Source organism: Dermacentor andersoni, chromosome 10 (assembly GCF_023375885.2).
Source record: "Dermacentor andersoni chromosome 10, qqDerAnde1_hic_scaffold, whole genome shotgun sequence".
NCBI lineage: Eukaryota > Metazoa > Arthropoda > Arachnida > Ixodida > Ixodidae > Dermacentor > Dermacentor andersoni.
The window spans coordinates 125324618-125346675 of record NC_092823.1 but is presented as its reverse complement, the minus strand read 5'-3'; the positions used below and the strand labels follow the sequence as shown (position 1 = coordinate 125346675).

General features: G+C 46.9%; 1 protein-coding gene across 2 annotated transcripts in view; it reads right to left on the bottom strand.

Annotated features, from left to right (window-relative positions):
- Bap170 (Brahma associated protein 170kD) overlaps positions 1–22058 on the bottom strand; it is a 97297-nt gene that overhangs the window by 20056 nt on the left and 55183 nt on the right. The window contains exons 5-13 of one of the 2 annotated variants that reach the window (XM_050192512.3): positions 20996–21214; positions 19130–19252; positions 18936–19018; positions 16906–16982; positions 16222–16303; positions 13007–13887; positions 11076–11218; positions 4818–5065; positions 999–3013 (exon numbers count right to left, since the gene is read on the bottom strand). In XM_050192512.3, the coding sequence (XP_050048469.1) occupies positions 999–3013; positions 4818–5065; positions 11076–11218; positions 13007–13887; positions 16222–16303; positions 16906–16982; positions 18936–19018; positions 19130–19252; positions 20996–21214 (3871 nt within the window). The remainder of the gene's footprint in view (positions 1–998; positions 3014–4817; positions 5066–11075; positions 11219–13006; positions 13888–16221; positions 16304–16905; positions 16983–18935; positions 19019–19129; positions 19253–20995; positions 21215–22058) is intronic. The other variant, XM_072285025.1, reaches the window with a different exon arrangement.

Below are 22058 nucleotides of genomic sequence, written 5' to 3'. Positions count from 1 at the left end.
ACTTGATATCACCTATTGAAAAGGATGATTGAATGGTGAGGTTTAACATCCCAAAGCAACATCGGGGCTATAAGAGGTGCCGTCGTGGAGGGTTCCGGATAAATTTTGACCATCCAGGTGTCCTGAACGTGTACCTATATTAATGTAAATGAATGTTCTTGCATTCTGCCCCATTGTAACATGGCCGCCGTGGCTGGGAATCGAATCTGCGGCACCATGCTCAGCATTAAAAATAACGTAGCCCCTAAAAGTATTCATTCAAATATAGGTCAGCTTATTTTCTTGCAAAAACATTACCCAAACTGACTTATCAACTTATATTCAGAACCAAAGAATATGAAGCGATAATTATGAGCAAAGCTTGCAGAAGTACCGAGCTAATGTAGTTAGGCCATTGAGCGCGCCATAAGGTCAGTCTGGAGACTATCCAGACCGGCTCTAAGAAATGTTGAATGTCAAACGCACTCGACAGCACCGAGGATGATGACGTCTTTTGGAATGCGGAGAGCTCTTAGGGAGCATGCTACAAAGAAGACTTCTTCAGCAGTTCCGACAAGGATGCAGCTTGTGATATTGACTGAGAAGAGTTAGTGCCAAGCTCACGATAAATAAAGGTGTGTCATGGTCAATGCTTTTTTTTTGTTTTACTAGAAAGGTATGGGTCAACCTACGCTCGAATTGTATTTTTTTATTTCTAGGCGAGTTCAATGTATAGGGGTCGACCTATATTCCTGTTCGACCTATTTTTGACTAAAACGGTTTTGAAAAGTTCTTGTCTATTCCTCCCCGGATATTACAACATAAATAAGCTAAATTACCCTAAGTCAAAGATGCTGAGTGAACTATAATGCAAGTGCTTAAGGCCAAGGCATCACAATACCATAGCTGCACAAATCCAATGCAAGATAATTTTCTGGTCGAAATACCAACTTGAGAATTACCTCAAGATATTTTTAGAACCTTAGCTTTGAATATAAATGACAGCTCAGCTCACTCACCTGGCACCAGCGTTGATGGCATTGGCTACGGCTTGGCTCCTTGCCAGAAGAGTTGCACCAACAGCACCAGCCGGCAGCTTCCCTTGCGGTCGTACAACAAGCATCCCTGTTGTGATGCCCGTGGCCGAGTTAGGCACCATGACGATGGTGGCCCCCGGTGGCAAGCCACCACCCGAAGCCAAGCTTGCAGCCAAAGACGTACCCTGCGCCATGACCGGATTCGAAGGCAGCGCCGAACCCACAACCACCGCAGAGCTCCCACCCAAGTTCGATGCTAAATTCGGAGCCATAACGACAGTCTGGTTGGAACCCGTGCTTAGGTTCGACGCCAGCGCAGAGGATCCAACCACCACAGTCTGATTCGCGGCGAGGCCAGATGCCAGGTTTGAAGTCACATTCGAGGCCAGGCTCGTGGGTAAAGTCTGTGCCAGGCTGACCGCAGACACTGATGATGGTGCAGAACTCTGGGCAGAGGCAATGGCAGAAGCCAGAAGAGGTGTTGAAACTGGCGTTGAGAATGTGACTTGAAGAGGCGTCTGGACAGACATTGACGTCTGGACCGAGACGGCTGGCACCGAAATGGAGGCTGGAACCTGCCCAGTTGGCGCCATGGATACCACAACCTGTGGAGGTGCCTGGACCATGGTGGCTGGCTGTGCAGACTGAATCAGCATCGGACCCGCTGCAGTCTGAACTTGAGTCTGCAACGGCGCCTGGCAGATTTGGGTCGGCACCTGAACCTGCACCTGGTGTGGCTGAACTTGAGTCTGCACGACCGGTCCCGTGTGAACCTGCATCTGTTGCTGGAACTGTGTCTGTACTGCAGGTGTTGTCGCAACCTGCATCTGAACCTGCTGTGGCTGGAGTGCCGAATTCGGAACCTGCACCTGAACCTGCTGTGGCTGAAGTGCTGCACTCGAAACTTGCACCTGAACCTGCTGCTGCTGCTGAAGGGTTGAAGTTGGGACTTGCACCTGAACCTGCTGAGACTGAATTGCTGAAGTGGGAACCTGCACCTGAATGTGAGGCTGTGTTTGAACCATGGCCGTGGGAACCTGCACCTGAATTTGCCGTTGCTGTGCCTGCACTGTCGGAACCTGGATCTGAACAGGTGCAGATGAAGGTGGGAGCTGGTTTGCCCCTGTTGCAACCTGTGGCGGAGCCTGGACAGTGGTGCCTGGAACTTGCACCTGGATTTGACCTTGCTGCACCTGAGCTGCTGAGGCCGGAACCTGCACCTGTACCTGCTGTGCCTGAACCACCGAGTTTTGTACCTGCATCTGTTGCGCCTGAATCGCCGAGCTTGAGGCTTGTGCCTGGACTTGTGCGTGCAGCATGTGAGCCACCGATGTTGGAACTTGGACTTGGATTTGCGCATGTGGAGTTTGAGCTGCCGAGGTTGGGACTTGCACGTGGACTTGAGCCTGCTGTGGCTGAACTGTCGAAGTTGGGACCTGCACCTGCATTTGTGCATGCTGCGTCTGAGCTGCTGAGGTTGGCACCTGCACCTGCACCTGAATCTGAGGCTGTGTGTGAACGGTTGGAACCTGTACCTGCACGTGCGGCTGGACACGCATGTGCAAAGTGGTCCCGGGACTCTGTACGTGAGTTTGAGGCTGAACCGAATTGGGGACCAAAGCCTGTGGCTGCTGCTGGAGCTTGGCTTGAAGCGCAGACGTAAGACAGGTTGTTGCCTGCTGAGTGGTTTGGGCTGTGGGTGCAACTGAGGTTATGGTCGAGGCGGCAGCCGCCGCCGCCGCCGTGGTCGATATGAAGCTGAAAGACTGTGTTGTGACCACAGGCTGCTGCTGATGGTGTTGCGGTTGATGGGAGCTGACGGCGGAGGCAGGGTTCACCTCCCGTCGTACGGGTTCGGGTGCTCTGGTAGGTGTGGCGCTGTTGGCCAATACGGGTGTCCCGGCTGTCACCGGTGTCGCCTCTGCATCCGCACTTGTCGCCACCACCGTCGCCTGCTGCTGCTGCATTTGCTGCTGCCGCTGAAGGTTGCGGGACACCTGCAAGGTGACACAGGTCACGTAAGCATGGAAACCAGAGAGCCCAGATGTATTCGGGAAAACAAGTGAATGGTGTTCCGAAGACAAGTTCGATACTAATAGGCACAACTTGTTCACAAGTAGCTTAAAAACAAGTGGAATGTTTAATTCGAGGAATACGCCAAGAAATGTCTCATTTCAGTAAAGAAATAGCCCCTGTAAACTATGCCTTTGGCACACCTTTTCTTAGAAAATGGCTATGTTAATATTTTCTATGTGCCTTGCTAAACTCTCGTAACTCCCAACCACTATGCTAAAACGGTCTATGCCACACTAAAATTTCCAACTCCCAGATGTTATGCTATAACTGTCTATATCGCACTAAAATTTCTTAATGACTCCCAACCACTAAGCAGAAAGCCAGACTAAAATTCTCTTTTATATGCTAAAATTGACTGGAGAGTCCCAGCAGGTCTATGCACTACAGTTGAACCTCGGTATAACGATGTTGTACTTGCAGCCAAGAACTTTGTTAAATTGTGTATTTCTTTGATTTGAGGTTTGAAAGTCTCAGCATTAAAAGCAACTTCACAAATTTCCAAAGCATTCTGGGTGGATAACATCTCCTTAGTAAGCATTTATAAAGAAATTGCAAGAAGGTTGGGCCATAATAGCACGGTTACGAGCGCCAGCACGTGCGGTCCAGATCGCACCGAGAGCAATGCATCGACGTGGCTCACGGCGTCCCAAGATTTGTGTGTGTTGTGTGACGTGGTGCCACAAATCTTGGACGCCATAGCTGACCGCACTTGGTGCCCGCAGCTGGCGCCCACAAATTAAAAACAAGTCTAAAAAGATACAGGTATCGGTACAGAGTCAAAAATGTAAAAAAAAGGTAGTTTCGCCAGAAAGGTGAAGCAGTGATGTGATAGCAAGAGACTAGTAGGAACACGAAGTAAGGTTCGCAGATTTATCGGTGTCACGTGTGCTCAGGCAAACATTAAAAGAGCTCACTGAATGAATACTAACTTGCAGTCGCAATGCGAGCGAGCGCTTCACACTGCGTCTCGGAAACATGAGATTACGCTACCGCCAACACTAGACAAGCAGGAATAATACAATAATGTGCATGAAGGCACCATCCATTTCGGCTTGCCGTGGAGAGAGTACCTCCAAGATCGATATGGCACTTGGCCCTCGTGCAGGTGTGTACAAGGCGGAGAAGGCAGACATGCGTGCATTCCTGCTCTGCCTCCCCCCCCCCCAGCAGGTTCTTAATCCCGTTACCGCGCATCCACTCTATCCCCATTCCTCTCGCACAGAAGGAACTGTCAGCTCTTGTGTTTCTTCAAGTTATTTTCCAACGCAACAAAAGGTGCAGCAGTGTTTCATGCTTTATTTCCTGCCTACCGGGTCCTGGCGCACGCTTGGAAAGCCGTTTTTCCACTCAAACTTTTCATGCAGAAGGACACTTGGAATAACTTTTGCCTCGGCCAACATAGTTTTTTGCTAGATTTACTTGCCATACAGGCTCCAAGCGCATGATTGAAATGGCCGAAAACTTCGTTAAATTGCAACTGTGTCACGAAGTCTACTTCGTTAAATCGCGAAAAACAAACACGATTTTAAATGCAACTAAGATCGGGAAATGAAAATAGTTCTTTACATTGCAAATTTTGTAAAATCGAGGTATGTTACATCGAGATTTGACTGTATAGTAAATCTTTCTGATAATAACAACCAGCCCTCTATGCCAAATGTGTCCATGCACTACGCTGTAACTGCCCAAAAACTCCCTATACTAGAATGAGCGAGCACCACCCACCTTGTTGGCCAACAAGCTCTTGATGAGGTTGCTCGACCCGCCAGGGGCACCACCGGGTGGCGGCGCTGGAGGAGTACCCATGACCGGTGGTGCAGTTGTGGCCAGGGCCGGCGAAGGGGGCGGGGAAGCCTGGTTCCCTGGTGGAGTCAGAGCGCGAAGCGGTGCTGACAGCTGAGCCTTCAGGATCGGGCTGTGGCTAGACGCCGTGCCACCACTTGCTAGCGGTGTGCGCAGTGTCGTGGCCGCAGCTATACGAGGCCAGGTTGGGCACAGGGGAAACCGAAGAAGCCACGTTAGCAAGGCTTAAATCTTGAAGGGGCACTAAAGCAAAACATTAGGTCGAGCTAGATCAAATGATTAGGCTTCTGTAATAACGAATTCATCGTTCCCAACGGAAACAGAGCTTTTGGAAGTGAGAAAACTGCGAAAACTGAAAATTTGAGTGGCGCTATCTGTTGTCGACTGTGGTACTTCTCAAATGTGACCTCAACACTTTTCATTCACAGAGACATTGCTTTCTCTGTTTACAGCCTGCAGCGACTACCTCGCCTGGTGGCCAGGGAAGCTCAAGTAACTGTATCTGAAATCCTGAACACAAGCAGAGCGACTCGCGCAAGCAGAACACTGCAGCTGACAAGCAGTACACTTTGCATATAGAGCTAAATAAAGAGTTTCTAAAAGACATAACAGCCGCATAGAAGGACGTCACATGGAGATCACGTCAACTCCCCGGTCTCAGTGTGAGTAGTCCAAATTGAGAAGGTGCAGTGGCACCTTCGGCAGCAATTTTTTGCGCAACGAAGCGATATAATGGTACACAGAAAACAGTAGAACCTCATTCATACGTGTTGGAAGAAAGGCGAGAAAAGACGTACTAACAAAGAAAATGTACGATACAAAGCAACTACAGTCGAACCCGGATATATCGAACCAGCATATTTCGAATTATTGGCTATATCGAACACACAGATTACCCCCTTGAAAATACTATGTAAGAGTATAGGACAATTGCGTAGTATATCGAATTCCATTTTCGTCGGACATACGATATATCGAATGCCGCGCCACGACCCTGGAAGGTGCGCTTTTCCCAGAGACATTCGTGTCCGGTGCTCGGGGGAAAACATTTCCGCAGAGTCAGTCAGCAGGCTCCTCCTCTGCGCATGTGCGGCCATCGCCTAGCGACTGAGACGCAGAGCCTTTCCCCCGTTCTTGCGCCCCACCGGCGCGAGCTCTCTTGCTCCTCCTCTACTGCCGGCATGTGCATTGGGCAAGGCCATTGGAGCTCAGCGAAGAGAGGGCGCGACATGGAGACGCGGTGACGTTTCCAAGCCACGCTTCCTTGGAAAAGGGAGAGAGAGTGAGGGGTCGGCACGGTCGCTCGTGGGCCAGGCGATCTTTTTCCCCGCTCTCTTTTTTCTTTTCCCTTTGTCGTTCCTTCGCAGCCCCGTTGAGTGCCGCTCAAACAGGCTTCGCTCGGACTGCTCCATCTGCGCATTGCGCGTTTTCTTGTGCGTATCTTTGTTTCAACGTGCCGTATGTAGCGTGTATGATTGCGGTCATCTGGTGAGCTATGCCATCCGCGGACATAAAAAGAAAGGAAGAATCTGGACTTTGCAAGAAAGCTTGAGGTAATCTGGCGTGTCGAGCACGGAGAAAACAAGTCCTTCGTGGCAGACGCATTCAGCATTCCGCGGAGTACTTTAAGTACGTTGTTAAACAAGCAGGACATCAAGCTTAAAGCAGGTGAGGAAAGTCACTCGGGAGCATGTTGTGTGCGCCCTGCTGCTTTTGAGAAAGTGGAGAAGGCACTCTATACGTGGTTTCTTGAAATCCGAGCGAAAAATATTCCCGTGGATGGCCCGATGTTAATCGAAAAGGCCAAATGGTTTGCTACGGCTCTTGACGAAGAGAACTTCTGCGGTGGCACTGGGTGGCTGCAGCGATTTAAAAACCGCCACGGCATTGTAGGAAAGGCCATTTCAGGCGAAAGTGGGGCTGTCAGCAGCCAGGAGATGCAGCAGTGGCTTTCTGAGGAGTGGCCGAAGATCACTGAGAAGTTTTCGCCTTCAGAAATCTTCAATGCAGACGAAACTGGTCTCTTTTGGCAAATGTTGCCGAATAAGACACTCGCTCTTCGTGGAACCTCATGCCACGGCGGTAAAATGAGCAAAGTGCGTGTGTTGGTGCTGCTTGCAGCCAACATAGATGGCTCGTGCAAGCTACGGCCATTCGTGATCGGGAAGAGCAAGTCACCGCGCTGCTTCAAGAACTGTAAACAGCTTCCCGTCCACTACGGCTGTATTAGGAAGGCCTGGGTGACACGTCAACTTTTTGTTGAATGGCTACAGGCTTGGGACGCTGAGTTGGGCAAGTCTGGCCGCCGAGGTTGGCTTCTGGTAGACAACTGTTCGACCCATCAAACAACTTGCAAGCTGCAGCACATCAAACTGAAGTTTCTCCTGACGAACACCACAGCGAGACTGTAGCCCCTCGACCAGGGTATCATAAGGGCATTCAAGGTAGGCTATCGGAAGCGACTTATTCAACGGCTCCTCGTAGACCTCCGCGTGGGAACCGATCTCAAGATTGACCTGCTCGGCGTGATTTAGATAATTACCGGCGCTTGGGGCGACATGAAGCAGGCCACAGTAGCCAACTGTTTCGGCAAGGCAGGCCTTGAAGTGGCCGGAGATGGATCTCCGGAAGCTTTAGATGACGATGAGTGCTTGGAGGACACGTTTCGCGACTTGTCCAATTTTCCTGGCGCCGTCCCATCCGAAGTGACTATTGATGACTTCATTAACACTGACAGCGAAATTCAAGCGGTAGCCGACCTCGCTGATGAGGACATTGTGGTCGGAATAGCTGGCATTCAAGACGGCGATTCCAGCGACGAGGGCAGGGCAACTGTGTTTTCGAAGAAATGCGTCCGTGCACAGCCACTGAACTGGCGTCAGCGTTCAGCCTGATTCGGCGCTGTTGCGGCGAAATGGAAGGCACTGGGCTCTCGCACCTGGTCAGCCTCAAGAAGATTGAGACTAGTGTTTTCAACTTCATTTCCCAGAGGAAAAATCAGCCCAAAATAAGTGATTTTCTTTCCGTGAAATAAAGCGCTTTCATATTGTGTGCACATGCTATGTGATTCGCGGCTGTTCCAATCGGTAAGCCACAATTTTTTTTATGATCGCGAGTGCTTTGTTGGCCTATATCTGTATATCGAATTTTTGCTATATCGAACTATTTTCTGATCCCCGTCGAATTCGATATATCCGGGTTTGACTGTAAAAAGTTTGACGAACTCAACTGTATTTGACATCTACGTAATGCGAAGCGTTGTGCGAATCGTTGCGCAAGAGGCAAGAGAGGCCGATGTGTGTTGAGCTGGTGGGGCTGGTGGGGCAGCCCGAGACAAGTCTTGCTTTCCTATTGCACAGTGTTTGAAGACGGCAATGGGCAACCAAAATGAAATCGAGCTGGTGGACACAATGCTGGATGCTGCAGAAGCAAAATGTGACTCTCACATCGTGCTGCCTACAGCAGGGAACGGCGATGCATTTGGATTATCACCTATTAGAAGCATGCAGTACGCTAGGTGAACATAGGTGAAGGTGCATAGCGCAATAGGTTTGGCGGAAATAGTAGTCAATGCGGCATCGACGACCCCGGAGGTGATTTGCTGGTACAGTGAAACCTTGTTAAACCGTAGTTCGCCGGAGCTCGGAAAAAGTACGTACTGAACAGTAGTACTGTTTAACCGAAATAGCATGAGATCGGCCACTTGTCGAAAACGGAACTCGGAGAGAGTGCGATGAAAGGGGAAAGAAACACGCAGTATTTATTCACTTCGCATGACAAAAGTGTTATTTTCGTTTGATGCCGCCGCGGCCTAGCACGCCGACAGCGGCCTCAAACTTACTGAAGCTGCTTGCCAGCTTTTCAGTCAGCCCCCTCTTCTCGGCAAACACTCGCATGGCAGATTCCTCGTTGGCGTTGCATATTCTCCGTGCACGCGCGCAGTAGTGCTGCAGAAGTCCCGGGGCACCTTTTTTATTGCCGGGTGTCGGAGTTTGGAATACTTTTCGTTTGGAATAGAGTTACGTTATCGCGCCCCTGTTCTCGTCGCGACGATTGCATTCATGTGGCTGATGTAATGCGCAGCTTATGCCACTGTCGGGCCTGAATCGCCCGTGCTGTCGCTTTCCATGTCGTCCTCATCACTGTCGCTAGTCGACACTTCAGCAACAACACAGGCAATGATGGCGAAAAGCCGAACCTCGTAGCCGACATGTCTTCGTGATCGCAGCAGCGCTGCCGAGCAACTTTTTCACATTCCAAATGCCACACACTGTAATCAACAGCAGATCCCTGTCGCGTGCCAGCGCCGACTTCTTCGTGTCACGTTCGATAGCACGGACGATGTCTAATTTTTCTTCTATGCTGAGCACCCGGCGTCTTTTTTTAACCGAGCTTCGGCATGATGTAAGTCCTCGCCAGCATGACGCCATAACGCTCTCTGGCAAGGCGTCGAAATGATGTTGATGTGGCTTCACGCGCAAACGCACAGGGCGCTTGGAGGCAGTTGTTCCGATCTCTGAGGCTTGTTCTGCCGGGCTGCCCGATGAAGACGACGCATCGCCGTGTTTGCACGACGAAAAGTTGAAACGCTACGCTTTAACCGATGCGTACGCAATAAGCTGGTACGGTTTACGCGGATAAAAAACACATTACGTTCAATGGCCGCTGAGTCGGGGATTTGACTTTACTACTTTTAAAACAAAACTACTGTTTAAGCGGGTACGGTGTAACGAGGTTTTACTGTATTGGAATAACAAACTGAGCCCGCGCCGGCATTTTCATGCGAGACAGGCGGGCGATAATTGCAGCAAAGCTGCCGCAGGGAGCGGCTATATACTATTCTCGATCGCACTTGCCTTGCGCATTTTCTTGTTTGTATAGGATCTAGTGGCCGTAAAACGTATATGATCACAGTTTGGCAATGTAGTGAATGTTATTGCCGAAAAGTTGTGTTTTCTGGGAACATATGAACCCATAAAAAATAAGCATAACTTTATTGGTTCAATTCTTGTGTTCTCTATCACGAATGTTGACACCGAGAGATCGTATGTAACGGGATTGTATCAATGAGGTTCTACTGTACTTCTAGACGAACACTCTGTCGATCCAGGTCAACTTAATCTCTTTCTTTAATGTCCCTTTAATAGGACACTAAAGACAAATATTAAGCCAAAGGGCATTGTTAAAATACCATTCCAGAAAACTCACAGCGCTTGTTTCGTGCCAAGACTTAGTACAAAAAAAATTGGATCTGAAGGGTCCGCATACCTTTAGCGCAATTAATATCGTCTGCCCCTTAAATGAATAGCAATGACACTCAGCATACACTATCATCACCCTTTACTGCTGTCGATGAGTAAAATGGTGCCCGACAAATGGTGCTAGTTTTCTGCACTAATGCAAATGAGCGGCTAGGAGAAACCGAGCCTGGTAGTATTGCAATCCTTGATCTAGGGCAGGCAGGATCATACAGTTGGTTTTATTGGATTTCTTGAATTATGCAAGAGCCAGCGATATTAAGTAAAATCCGAGGCACCAATTTCCCCAAAGAATAAAGTAAATGCACAAAATTAGAACTCTGAAACGATAAAAATCCTCATATTCGAAATAAGCACATAAAATTACAAGTTTTCAGCACCATGACTTAAGAAGCATAAAGATAAAACTTTTTTAGTCGAAGAGCTCATTTTACTGACACATCTTTCGAATTCGTAAAAGCTCTACCACATGTTGCACGTAAAGAAGGATGACATTTAGAAAATATGAAGCTTCGAAAACGACAAGGAAATGTTTTAGCTTGATACTAAAGATGGTCTCGAAAGTGTGGGCTTGGTGTCATCCACATTATCACGACGTCATGCCACACAGCAAATATGCTGACGCCGTGTAGCAATAAGGTTACAGGTACAATGAAATTGGTCATAAAAAAAAAATGTAAGTGTTGCCCGCATTTATTTTTCAAGCTGCGCTTAGCTGCAGAAATCACATGAATGGAGCGATCCACTTAATCATGATGCATGCAGGTCTTCGGTGCCAAAACCATCACTGGTTCATGGAAACAAGTATTGCAGTAAATTTATTACGAGGCTACTTCAAGTAGTCTTCCTTCATGTCCAGCCTGTATTCTATCAGACACTAGAACAGGCACTTAAACCAGAAGCCAGTCACGATTCTCCTCACCTTGTGTGCTGATGCTGAGGCAGCTGGTCACTTGAATGGGCACCGGTAATGGGTTGAGCCGCTTGCGGAGGCCGTCGTGATGAAAGCTCACTACGCCGTTCGCACCGTCCACCCGCCGGATACCTGTCTGTGTGTACACCGCCCTGGAAGGTTGAAACAAGATCTTGCTGAAGAACAGAACCCCGAAACTTGCGTGGCAACCAAGGCCAGATTGAAACCAATGCTAGAGTCACTCAATTTAGCAAAATTTCTGACAAGAGAATCTGCAAGCACTGCTGTGTTAGAGCTCAAGGAATAGCTATGGAATGTGTGCAATGCTTGTGCACGTAACTACAAGGAAATGCCTCACAATATCAGACAGTCCAAAACACCGCACAACAATCCAAGGGTGCGCCATTCACATAAAGGGAACAACACAGATTCTAAATGCTCGTAGCTTAAGTGCTTTTGCTTGCAGTTCCACACATTGGCCCACTATCATTAAAAAAGATCGTTACCGAGAACAATGAAGTGACATTAAAGGGACCCTGAAATGGTTTTGCTGACTTTGTACAAACATACCGAGATGTTAGCATAGGTCCTTCTGGTCATTAAATGACACATTTAAGTGCTCTGCGTGAAGCTTGTAATTTATTGTAAGGTTTTAAAAAGGTGCATTGCAATCAATTGCAGCAGTGCCACTCCTAAGTTTACAGCCGCTCCCATCCCAATTGATGCGTTTGGACCAACTGACGTCAGTCAGGTGAGCTATCGGAGTGGCTACCCAGGGCGCATCATCAATCATTTTTCCAACTTTACGGTGAACAAATCTTGTTCGTAATAGTTGGAAGGTTGTTTAATTTGTTTCAATATAAAAAAATAACAAAGAGAACATACAATGACAATTTATCACAACATTCAAGCACTTCTGGAACACGGATAGTGTCGTTGGCTTGTGTTACAACGTGCTCCGTGTTAATGCGAGCTGCACGGTCAGTGTCTCGAGCCTTCTTTTAACAAGGACCATGGTTCGCCCTTGTTGCATTGTGGGCTGCAAAAATAGTGATCGGCAATATGTCAAGCTGCAACATTGTGTCCATCTGCCGTATACCACGTCCGGCATTCGGGTTAATGCAAGTGCAAGTGGACTGGGCGTTTTGCCGGATGAGCGAAGGTGCAAATGTGAACAGTCTGCACGGTGCTGCCACCTGATAGCACAGAGCTCAACCAGACAAACACACAGGGCTAATATAGCAGTACGTAATCAAGTGTACTCTACTTTGCTGCTGGTGTAAATCGTTAGCAGGAACATAATAGTGAACACTTCTTTAAAATGTTTAAAATGTTTTACACTTGGTTATATCAATAGTAGCTGTGTGTTTGGCTAGTTGAGCTCTGCGCTACCAGGTGGCTGCACCGTGCAGGCCACTCAGGCTTACGCTAAAGCCCTCCTTAACACAGCGGTAGTAGTATGGAGGGGCATTAGTTTATGCCTCCATCCATCTGTCAAAATGGCCAGCTTGCCTGCAGTTACCGGAATACTGGACACACTCAGTGCTGCGACAGAATGTCGCAGTGCACACTGTTTGAATATAGCACTCGCACGGATCAACGGCTAGGCGGCTAGCGGAGTTATCGGAGAGCTTTCGTGCACTAGCTTCCAAGATAACTGGAAGTAGACAACACAATGTCGCATCATGACACACAGCCAGAGAAGGCTGAGCTTGGCCCTGATCACTCTGCGAACGAGTTGAGCAGAAAAAGCATGGCTAAGGATGAGGGTAATCATCCATTAACTTGTAATCATCCATTCCTCTCTCGATATGAGGCTTCACACAATTTGTGGTGCAAATAATTTACTGTAGCTGTACCCTGCACATCTACAAAATTTGTCCAAATCGTCTCAGAATTCCTGGAAACAATGCAACACTGCAATGCAAAAGAACACTTACTTGACGCAGCTGGCAAATGTTGATGCACTGATGACACTCTTCCGCCCCGCCTTGCTGCAAAACGTCACATACTCCGCGTAGATGTCGTTGCGTGCCACTGAGCAGCCTGGAGGAGCTGGCTCGTACATGGCACGCACCCACGTCCCTGCAAACGCCTCCGTGTCCATCGGGTCACTCTGCGGAGCCGCAGTCGTTGCTAGGCCCGGAGCGGCCCCACCTGTTGGGGGACCCACCCCCGGTCCGGGCCCCGTCGTTCCGGTCACACCCGAAACAGCTCCTGGTGCACTCGGTGTTCCCAGCATGCCTGGCCCCGCGCTGCTGCCAGTGGCCACCATGGAAGGTGTTAACGGCGCCGACATTGGCAGTGGGGTCGGAGGGACCGCCGGGTTAACTGTCGTTGGAACTTGCGGCGGAGGCAGGAGCGGGTCGACAGTCTCGATGAGCTTCATGCCCTTCTGCGCAAGCGGTCCGTAGACCAGGGGGTCCAGGGTGAGCAGGCTGACCAGGATCCCCATGGACCGGTGGACCAGGAGCATGCGTTCACAGGCATCGCGGCCCAGCTCGCTGAGCATGTACAGGGCCTCAAGCGCGTAAATGAGGAGCATCAGGTCATGCACGGTGAGGAGCTCGAAGACACGGCGGCACAGCGGCGTGTCCAGCGCTGCCAGCAGGGGCTCCGCATTGCGTTCTTGGCGGCACAGGCGGGCCATGATGTCTAGGCAGCGCACGACCAGGTAGCGGTCCTGCGACTGGATGCCCTCACGGGTGAGCCGCAGTAGCGAGCAGGACCAGCGTTGCCGCTCGCCTGCCAAGTCCTCGTAGCAGTGGTCAGGCGAAGAGACTTCGTCCTCGTCTTCCTCCATGGCGGGGTACAGCACCAACTGTACATGCAACAAAAGACACGAGAGGCAGGGAGCCATTGAAACAGTTACAGCAAAATCTCAATAAATTTCTTGGGACCTCGAAGAATATTTGTATCTGAAATTTGTACAGTCCACAATCACAGCCCAAAAGTGAAGGTATAACAGTCTTGATTATCTAGGATGATTATTTTCGTTTGAAAAGGTCTTTAAGCCCTTTCTGAGATTAATACCCTCAATTTGTTAAAACGCTGCAATCGTTTCTTAACCTACATTGCCAGCACTCACTTGTACGCTACACAGTCAGCGCTTATGAAGTGTGCAGTTCTCCATCAGGATCATGGAAGGCCAAAGTTTCACACGTCGACTTCACCACTGTATGCCCCAGCTGTACATTTCTGAAAGGTCTCGTCATAATTCAGAAGTTTGCATGATCCATGGTGGCACAGTACAGTCCGAGTAATCTTGAAACAGAACGGAGTATACAGTCGAACGCTTTATAACGAAGCGCAGCGTATAGTCGAATGCCTCAATAACGAAATACACGGGACCTTAAAAATCCTTCATTGTACAAGTAACTTCGCTCTAAAGATTATGCATTGTACTGTCCCAAATAGAGCAGGATGAAGACCTTTATTAAATATGAATTCAATATATTTACTGAAAGTATGTGCTAATAATTCATTCTGCACAATCTGTTAGACTAAAAGTTCTAAGAGCAGCTGAGGTTACAGCACTGAGGACCACACCCCGCTCCTTGGCAAAACCCGAGTAACACAACGTACAGCACCAGAATGTTGAATGCCCACATTGGCTAGTTTGTCAAATTGTTTGTTTGCTGGCTCTTCATAACTGCTGCCTTATTCAAACTTCGCTTTCTTGTCACCCTTGACGGTTCAGACGTTGTCATAGGTCGTCTGTTCCAAGCAGATCATTGTCGTTAACCGCAATACATTCACAAGGCATTAAATCTGCTGCTGTGTTGCAATAAGTGGCATATGTCGTGAACCATTCCTGGAGATACACAGCAGCATTGGAATGTTCACTTCCAACGACACGCTCATTAAGTGCGTCTCAACAGTGCCAGAACTGACTGCAGCTCAGTGGCTGCTGCGGACAGAAGTGGTGGTGCTGCTACCGTAAAATCCCGAGATGCCCCACTCCCGAAAGACAACCGACCTACATTTTTGGCATGACTTTCTAGTTTTTCAAGAACACCTATAGATAACCCACCCCTAACAATACTATTCCTGGTATTCCTAACCCTCAAGGAACCGACCGGCCGGATCCCTCCGAAGGTGTTCTTCGCCCTCAGCGTTCCAGGTGTGATTTTTCAATTGCGATACCATTCATAAACACTTTTTTACTTTTGTAATTTACAAACTGCGAAAATATCTAGCTCGCTTACTATTACGATTCTTGTTTATTGCAGTATTCTCGCTCTTTTTCTTGTTTCGGTTCTGTGTTTTGCAGGTGCTGTTTACAGCGTACAAGTTACGCCTAGCAGCAAACTTTACCTGATAGTGTCACTTCTGTGCTCGAGCGCTCGAGTTTGCATCTTATCGGCTCTAAGATTTCTTACACTATGGATCAGAAGACGAAGAGCTTCATGAGCGGCTTCCTTTCGGCGGTCCCCACTTCCGCTGCCCTCCTAACCACATCGAACACGGTGCGTGAGGAGGTTGTCGACCTTTCATTTGAAAGTGACAATAACTGTTCGCTTACAGTTTTTGAGAACAAATGAATTCAGTGCTAATAAATGTGTGTTCATTTTTTGGCTGCTATACATATTTCAACTTTTTTTGCTGCACACTGAAAGTTATCCCACCTCATATTTTCACTCGATTTTCTCTCAATTTTAGGTGGGCTATTTCTCGGAATATTATGGTATGTGCATTCCTTGTAAAACAACATATAAGCCATTGGAGGCAACTTAATTCCTTCATAGTACAGGTAAATTCATTGTAGTGGTCACAACAGATACAAAAGATAGAAACTAGGCCAGGACATATGGTTACACAAGTCAATTCGTAGTGGAGGCATTCATTATAAAGGCATTGACTGTAGTTCATATATCTTAGCTGTAAGATTTTCAAAATTCGTATCACCTGAAAAGCTTGTACTACCGGTGACCGTGGCATTAAAATTTGTGAGGCTTTACTACTGATACGCAGGAACATTCAAGCGATCAAAAATTGAAGCAAGATTCAATGTTGCAAGAATGACCAGCAGAAGTTTTAAAGACAATATAGAGTATGGCCAGGAATTTAAAAGCAAGAGAAAAGGCAGGCCTGTCGATGTGTCTAAAAACAGCACTGATTCAGAGAAAGAAATAAACTGAGAAAGACAACACACCTTAGAAGCCAGGTTGCCTATCGTGTCCAGAGCCACTTGGCGCAATGTAGACCAACGACTCAGGGCCGACAACATGACAAACCTGCAGGAACAGTGAATTTCTTGGTTATAGTAGCACACTAGCAAACACATCGCACAATGTTCTACTGTGGTTGCCATGACGACAAGTCCTCTTGTACAGATCTCAGCCTTAGCATGGAGAACCTGTCCTCGTCAGGATTGCCCTAACAAAGGCATTCACTGTACAATGGGCAACAGTGGTTCTTGTCACCCTTCATTTGAGTGTACCTTTCCAGCTCTTGTTACCCACCCAAGATCTGACTGTGTCTAAAACCAGCATAAGGTGTGGTGGTAGTATTTTACTTGTTAAAGTACAACACACATGCTCTGCATCTTCAAACTAATTTATGTCCATTGCAGGACGAAGGCCTCTCCCAGCGATCTCCAATTAGCCCTGTTTTACATCGGCAAGCTCCATCTGATGCCTGCAAATTTCCTAATTTCATCACCGTACCCAATTCTATATCGTCCTCAACTGCATTAGACCCCCTTCCTGTTATCTGCTGTTTGCATTAAGTCCTTAGCACACCGGCTATACCAGTTTGCACACAAATCCATACTACTCTCTTCATTACCATAATTTCAGAATTTTAGGCCATGCCAAACGAAACTGCAGAAACAAACCTGATGAATGTCCGGTTCTTTGCCAAAATGACAGCATTGCGCTCTTCAAACGAGAGGTTGTGGAAGATCAGTGCAATCTGCAGAAAGGGCAGTCAATCCTCATTAAGGAAGTGTTTGCAGCAGCGACCTTGACAAAGCTACTTAAGTATCAAAAAGGCACAAAACAGCACCACGTGGGACCATGAATGCCTTTTCTTACACAGGAAACTGCACACCAACACCAATAGAAGACATTGTTTTTCACTACTCAAAGCTCAAAAAAGAAAGTTGTCAAGTGTGCATCAAATGTTGGTGTGAAGCAGATTTCACAGAGAAAATTTGAAGTCTTTAACAATGAAAAGTAAAACGGAATAACTCAAAACAATCTTAGGTTTGACAGCTTGAAGTCAAACAGTTCCAAACACCGAGCAAACATTTTTTTTTTCTTAACTTTAATCAAATGAAAAAGCTGCACAGAGAAGACTTGCATTTAGTGTGTTGCCCCCTGATGACACACAAATGTGCTAAATGGATTGGATTGACTTTCAGGCACTGCATCATGCTGCGGCCAGACAACCAAACTGGTAAATCTGTTTAGCATGGCTTAAACTGAAGACTTCTAAACACTTCATGATATTTTAAGGACTTTTAAGAATCGCGACTGCACATCAGCATTCCCCACTCTCGCAACATGACAAGAAATTTGGAGTCAAGCTCAATGATGCATTTTTGGACCAATACACTCCAAGAAACACTAGAATGTCTTGCTGCATTAATTTAAACGACACATAATTATTCCAAAAAAAAAAAACACATGCTGCTAAGTTCACGTACTATTTGACATGTGCAGTTGAAAGGTGGTGGTGGTGATAACTTTATTGCGCGGTTGAAAGGATGTCCCACATCTGCTGCCACGGCCATGAGGCACGCTGGTTAACACCCAACAGCTCTTTCTAGTACACACATTCATTCACAAATACCCAAGAAAGTGAACAAAGAGGAGGCAGCTACGGCTGCAGCTCTAATGGTAGAGCATCACAGGCATCATGCGGAGGTTGTAGGTTAGACTCCCAACAGCAGCAGACTGTCTTCTTGACAACATTTCTTTCCCTTTTCCTTAAGGATATGAAGCTTACTGCAAATTTAACCAGCATTCATAATTAAGAGGAAGCTTTAGCTCGGGCCCAACTCCGACGCGGCCTATTCAAATACATGTAAAAACGCAAAAACGTTTTTCTGAGATAACCCCTGGACCGATTTTAATGAAATTTGTTGCATTTGAGAGACAAAGTTAAATTCTAGTGACTGTTGGAAGCGGAATTTCGATTTAGGGCTTGAATTTTGTTAAAAGGATTTTCAAAAATTCAGACGTTTGAAAAAAATGGAAGCACGAAGTTTACAAGCTAATAGCTCTGCATCAAGAACAGATATCGCGATTCTGTAAACGGCATCCATTAGACCATTCAAAGCGGACAAATTTGATATGTAAGTTTACATCTTACGTGAATTTGTTACGTTGTTTACGAAGGTTCTGCAAAAGTTGTAATTACAAATTACTCCATTTCTTGAGGTTCATGTGTAACATGTCAATTTTGTCCGCTTTAGATGTGGTATCAGGTACAATTCACTGAATTGCGATATCATTTTTTCTTGCTGAGTTACGGAGTTGTAAACTTGATAGTTTCGTTTTCTGAAAATTTGCGATTTTTGCCAAGTTTTTATAAAAAGTTGACGACCGAAATCGAAAATTCGAAACCAACAGTCACTAGATTTTAAGCTTTTCTTTTAAATGCAGCAAACCCCGTCAAATTTGGTGCAGTGGTTGCCGAGAAAAACGAATTCTCCTTTTACATGTATTTAGATAGGAGCACCCGAGCTAAAGCTTCCTCTTAAGGTTACATTTAAGAAACAGTTCATTTTTCCTATGCTTTCCTGAGCTTCACAGTGTTGTTGATAAAAATAAGAGTCCCTATGTTTCCCCTCGTTCTTCAAGTTCATGCATCATGAAAAAAATGTCAAAGCCTTTTTTGAAAGTTAAAAAAAGAACTCACCCTTAACACTCTTTGGCCTTCTATACTCCGCGTTCCTACTTCATAATTTAAGTTAAAAAGCTCATCCTCTTCGTCTTTGCTACCTGCAATGACCAACAGCATAAAAAGAAGAAAAAAACGCCAAGTGTTAGGCATCTGCCAGCTGGGCTGCAGCCAGTTTAAAACACACTAGCCAAGACAGAGTTGTAACCGACCTTTGCCGATATTAAATAAGGCTATCGTCTCGGCGTCTAAATTGTCCTCCCAGAAACGCTCCATCCGCCGGCCCTCTACCCCCTGCCAGCTCTCCAGCATCATGGGCCGCAGTGTCGGGTCATCTGCGTGCAGGCAAGAGCAAAGGCGTCACTGACACGACAGAATGAGAAAACATGACTTTTTGTCATACCAATACGTCAGCAAACAATACATTGACATAGAGCCACATGATTACTAACCTTTAGCTTTCACCATGCTACCACCATTGCATTCCTCCACAATCCATCATTCATTTGGAGCCACATTATGCAAGGATTCTTTTCCTTCTATTCCATTCAGTTCTTATCACCTGTCCTAGCTAGTGGCTGACGATAGCTATAATTAACGCATGACGTCATGCCAACGAATGGAGAAGGTCAGAACCCATACAAAATATGGCACCTAGCAAATTGACATTTCAGTTATAACATTACTGAAACCTTTACACAACCGCTGTTTCCCATAAACTCATTTGACAAGGCATCTCTTTATAATTCCAATGACGCTACATTTGCTTTGAACAATACCTTTACAGGGGCTCAAATAACAACAGATTTGAGTTTTTCTAACCAAAAGGAATATGCTATCCCCAAAAGTGGGCAAGCAAGGGAAGCGTCGACAGCAGATCCCCCTTCCCCGTAACTACTATAACTAATCTCTCCTTTTGAATACTACCAGTTCACCTTAATCTTTGCGCCTGTCTCTGCTTCTTGCCACTAGGTGGACAGTGAGCTACATGTATACAAAGAAATGTAAGGCCACTTATGCCAAGAATCGCAGTCATTGCCCTTACGAAGACATATCCCCTATCAAAATGATGGCTTCAGTATGAAGCATGCCCTTGTAAATATCATTTTGGAATAACCGATACAATTCTTAAGAATTTTCTGTGCCATTCAATGCATTAAAAAAAATATTCGTAATCATCCTTATCATATTTATGTCCATTCCAGGATGAAGGCCTCCCACAGCCTATCTTCGATTTAGTACTTTTGTTTTGTGCCAGCTCTGGCAACGGCAATTAGATAACACAAGGCCCGTCCACTCGGATCCATATACATCACGCTACCTGATGTGACAGCCACAGAATCTAACAGGGATGCTACCAAGTTAGCCGCGGCAACTGTGAAGTCACTGCCTTCGTCACGCCGGGCTTGGTAATGGAAATTTCAGGCCTCAGCATGACACCATAAAGCAGATGAGGATAGCTATGGGGCTTGTTGGTACAACGTATAGCTGTATGCTGCGTGTGCCAGATGCGCTATGTGCCTCAGATGTGCCTTTCTGTTGTCCTTGTCGTTCAGCTTGCGTTACAACAAAATAAGATATGCCACAAAGCAGAGTGCACAGGCCTTGTGCTACCTAGGTGGCGTTGGCTGTGGCGTTGGCTCAGGTGCATCTTATGCCTGAGAATTTTCTAATTTCGCCACACTACCTACTTTTCTGCTGTTTCTAACTGCTTCCTTTCCCTTGGATCCCAATCTGCAATTCTACTAGGCCGCTGGTTATCTGCCCTACATATTACGAGTCCTGCCCAACTCCCAATACTTCCTCTAGTGTCAACTAGAATATCGGCTCCTTCATCTGGAATATCGGAACATCTTTCATTCTATGATTTGCTGCGCAGTACTTACCATCTCCTCAGCTCCTTTATTAACCTCCAAGTTCCTGCCCCCTATGTTAGTAGCAGTAGAACGCAATCGACTCCACGCTTTCCTTTCTAAGGATAGCAGTAAGCTGTTGGTCACGAGTTGGTACTAATGCCCATCATTTGCAACAACATACAAAGTTGTAAACCAGACTAGAGCTCCCAAGACGACTCTCACCCGCCGGGAAGAGCCCCGCCTGTGCCAGCAGGAGGTCGATGAGCCGGGGCATGCGGTCCATCTTGAGGCTGTGCCGCCCCTCGTTGGAGAGGAGGGTGCACACATTGAGCGTAAGCGCCTCCTCATTGGGCAGGCCGCTCAGGAGGGACATGCAGAGCTTGCTGTATTCCGGCGACGGGCCCGGGCAGGGCGCAAGGCCCAGGACGAGCCGCTGGCTCTCTGCACACGCACACACACACAGGCAGGCAAGACAACTCAAGCAGAGATGATTGGCTAAGTGGGTTGGCCATAGTGAGATAGATGTATGACGCCATTCGTGAACACACCTGCCCTTAAACAATTACACATACAGTAATGGCATGAAACAGCTGCCCGGTGAAGCTGGAATTATTATGTCAAGAAAATATGTTTACTACGTCCTGTAGACAGCATTTTATGTACACAAGTTGTTTCAATTTTTGGTGATGACATTCTTGCTTATTTGTATCCTCGACGTTTACACAGTATTACTCTATTTCTAGTTTTCCTCTACCTGCATTGTGTATTGATATTTCACCCCTGGGTGTAATAATCCCGAGTGGTGCTGTGGGTAATGAAATAAATAAATACTATTATTCCATGGCTTTGAAATTTAAAAGATAGTACTCTCAAATTATATTACAATAAAACCTTGTTAATTCAGATTTCATGACACCGAAAAAATGTCGAAATTAACCAAACAGAATTATCAAGCGTATCCGGACAAGCAGCAAATGCTTAATACGTCAATATGCTTTTATTTAGTGAATGAATGAGAAATCCTGTTTCTATTTCGCACAAAATCTGCGCAGAAGCTGCAATTCTCATTCCGTGACTCATTGGCTCACGCAGGCGCAATTGAGGGTTTGCGAACTCCTTTGCAGCATGGCAGTGGCTTGCACCTGGTGCTGAAGACACGCAGCCAACGCACGCACAGATAGAGGCGACTACGGTTCCCTGCAACAAGTGCGGACGGAACCACGGTTGCTATTGACGTGACTGTGAACGGCGACTTTGAGGTGCTGAAGGCATGCGGTCGACGCAC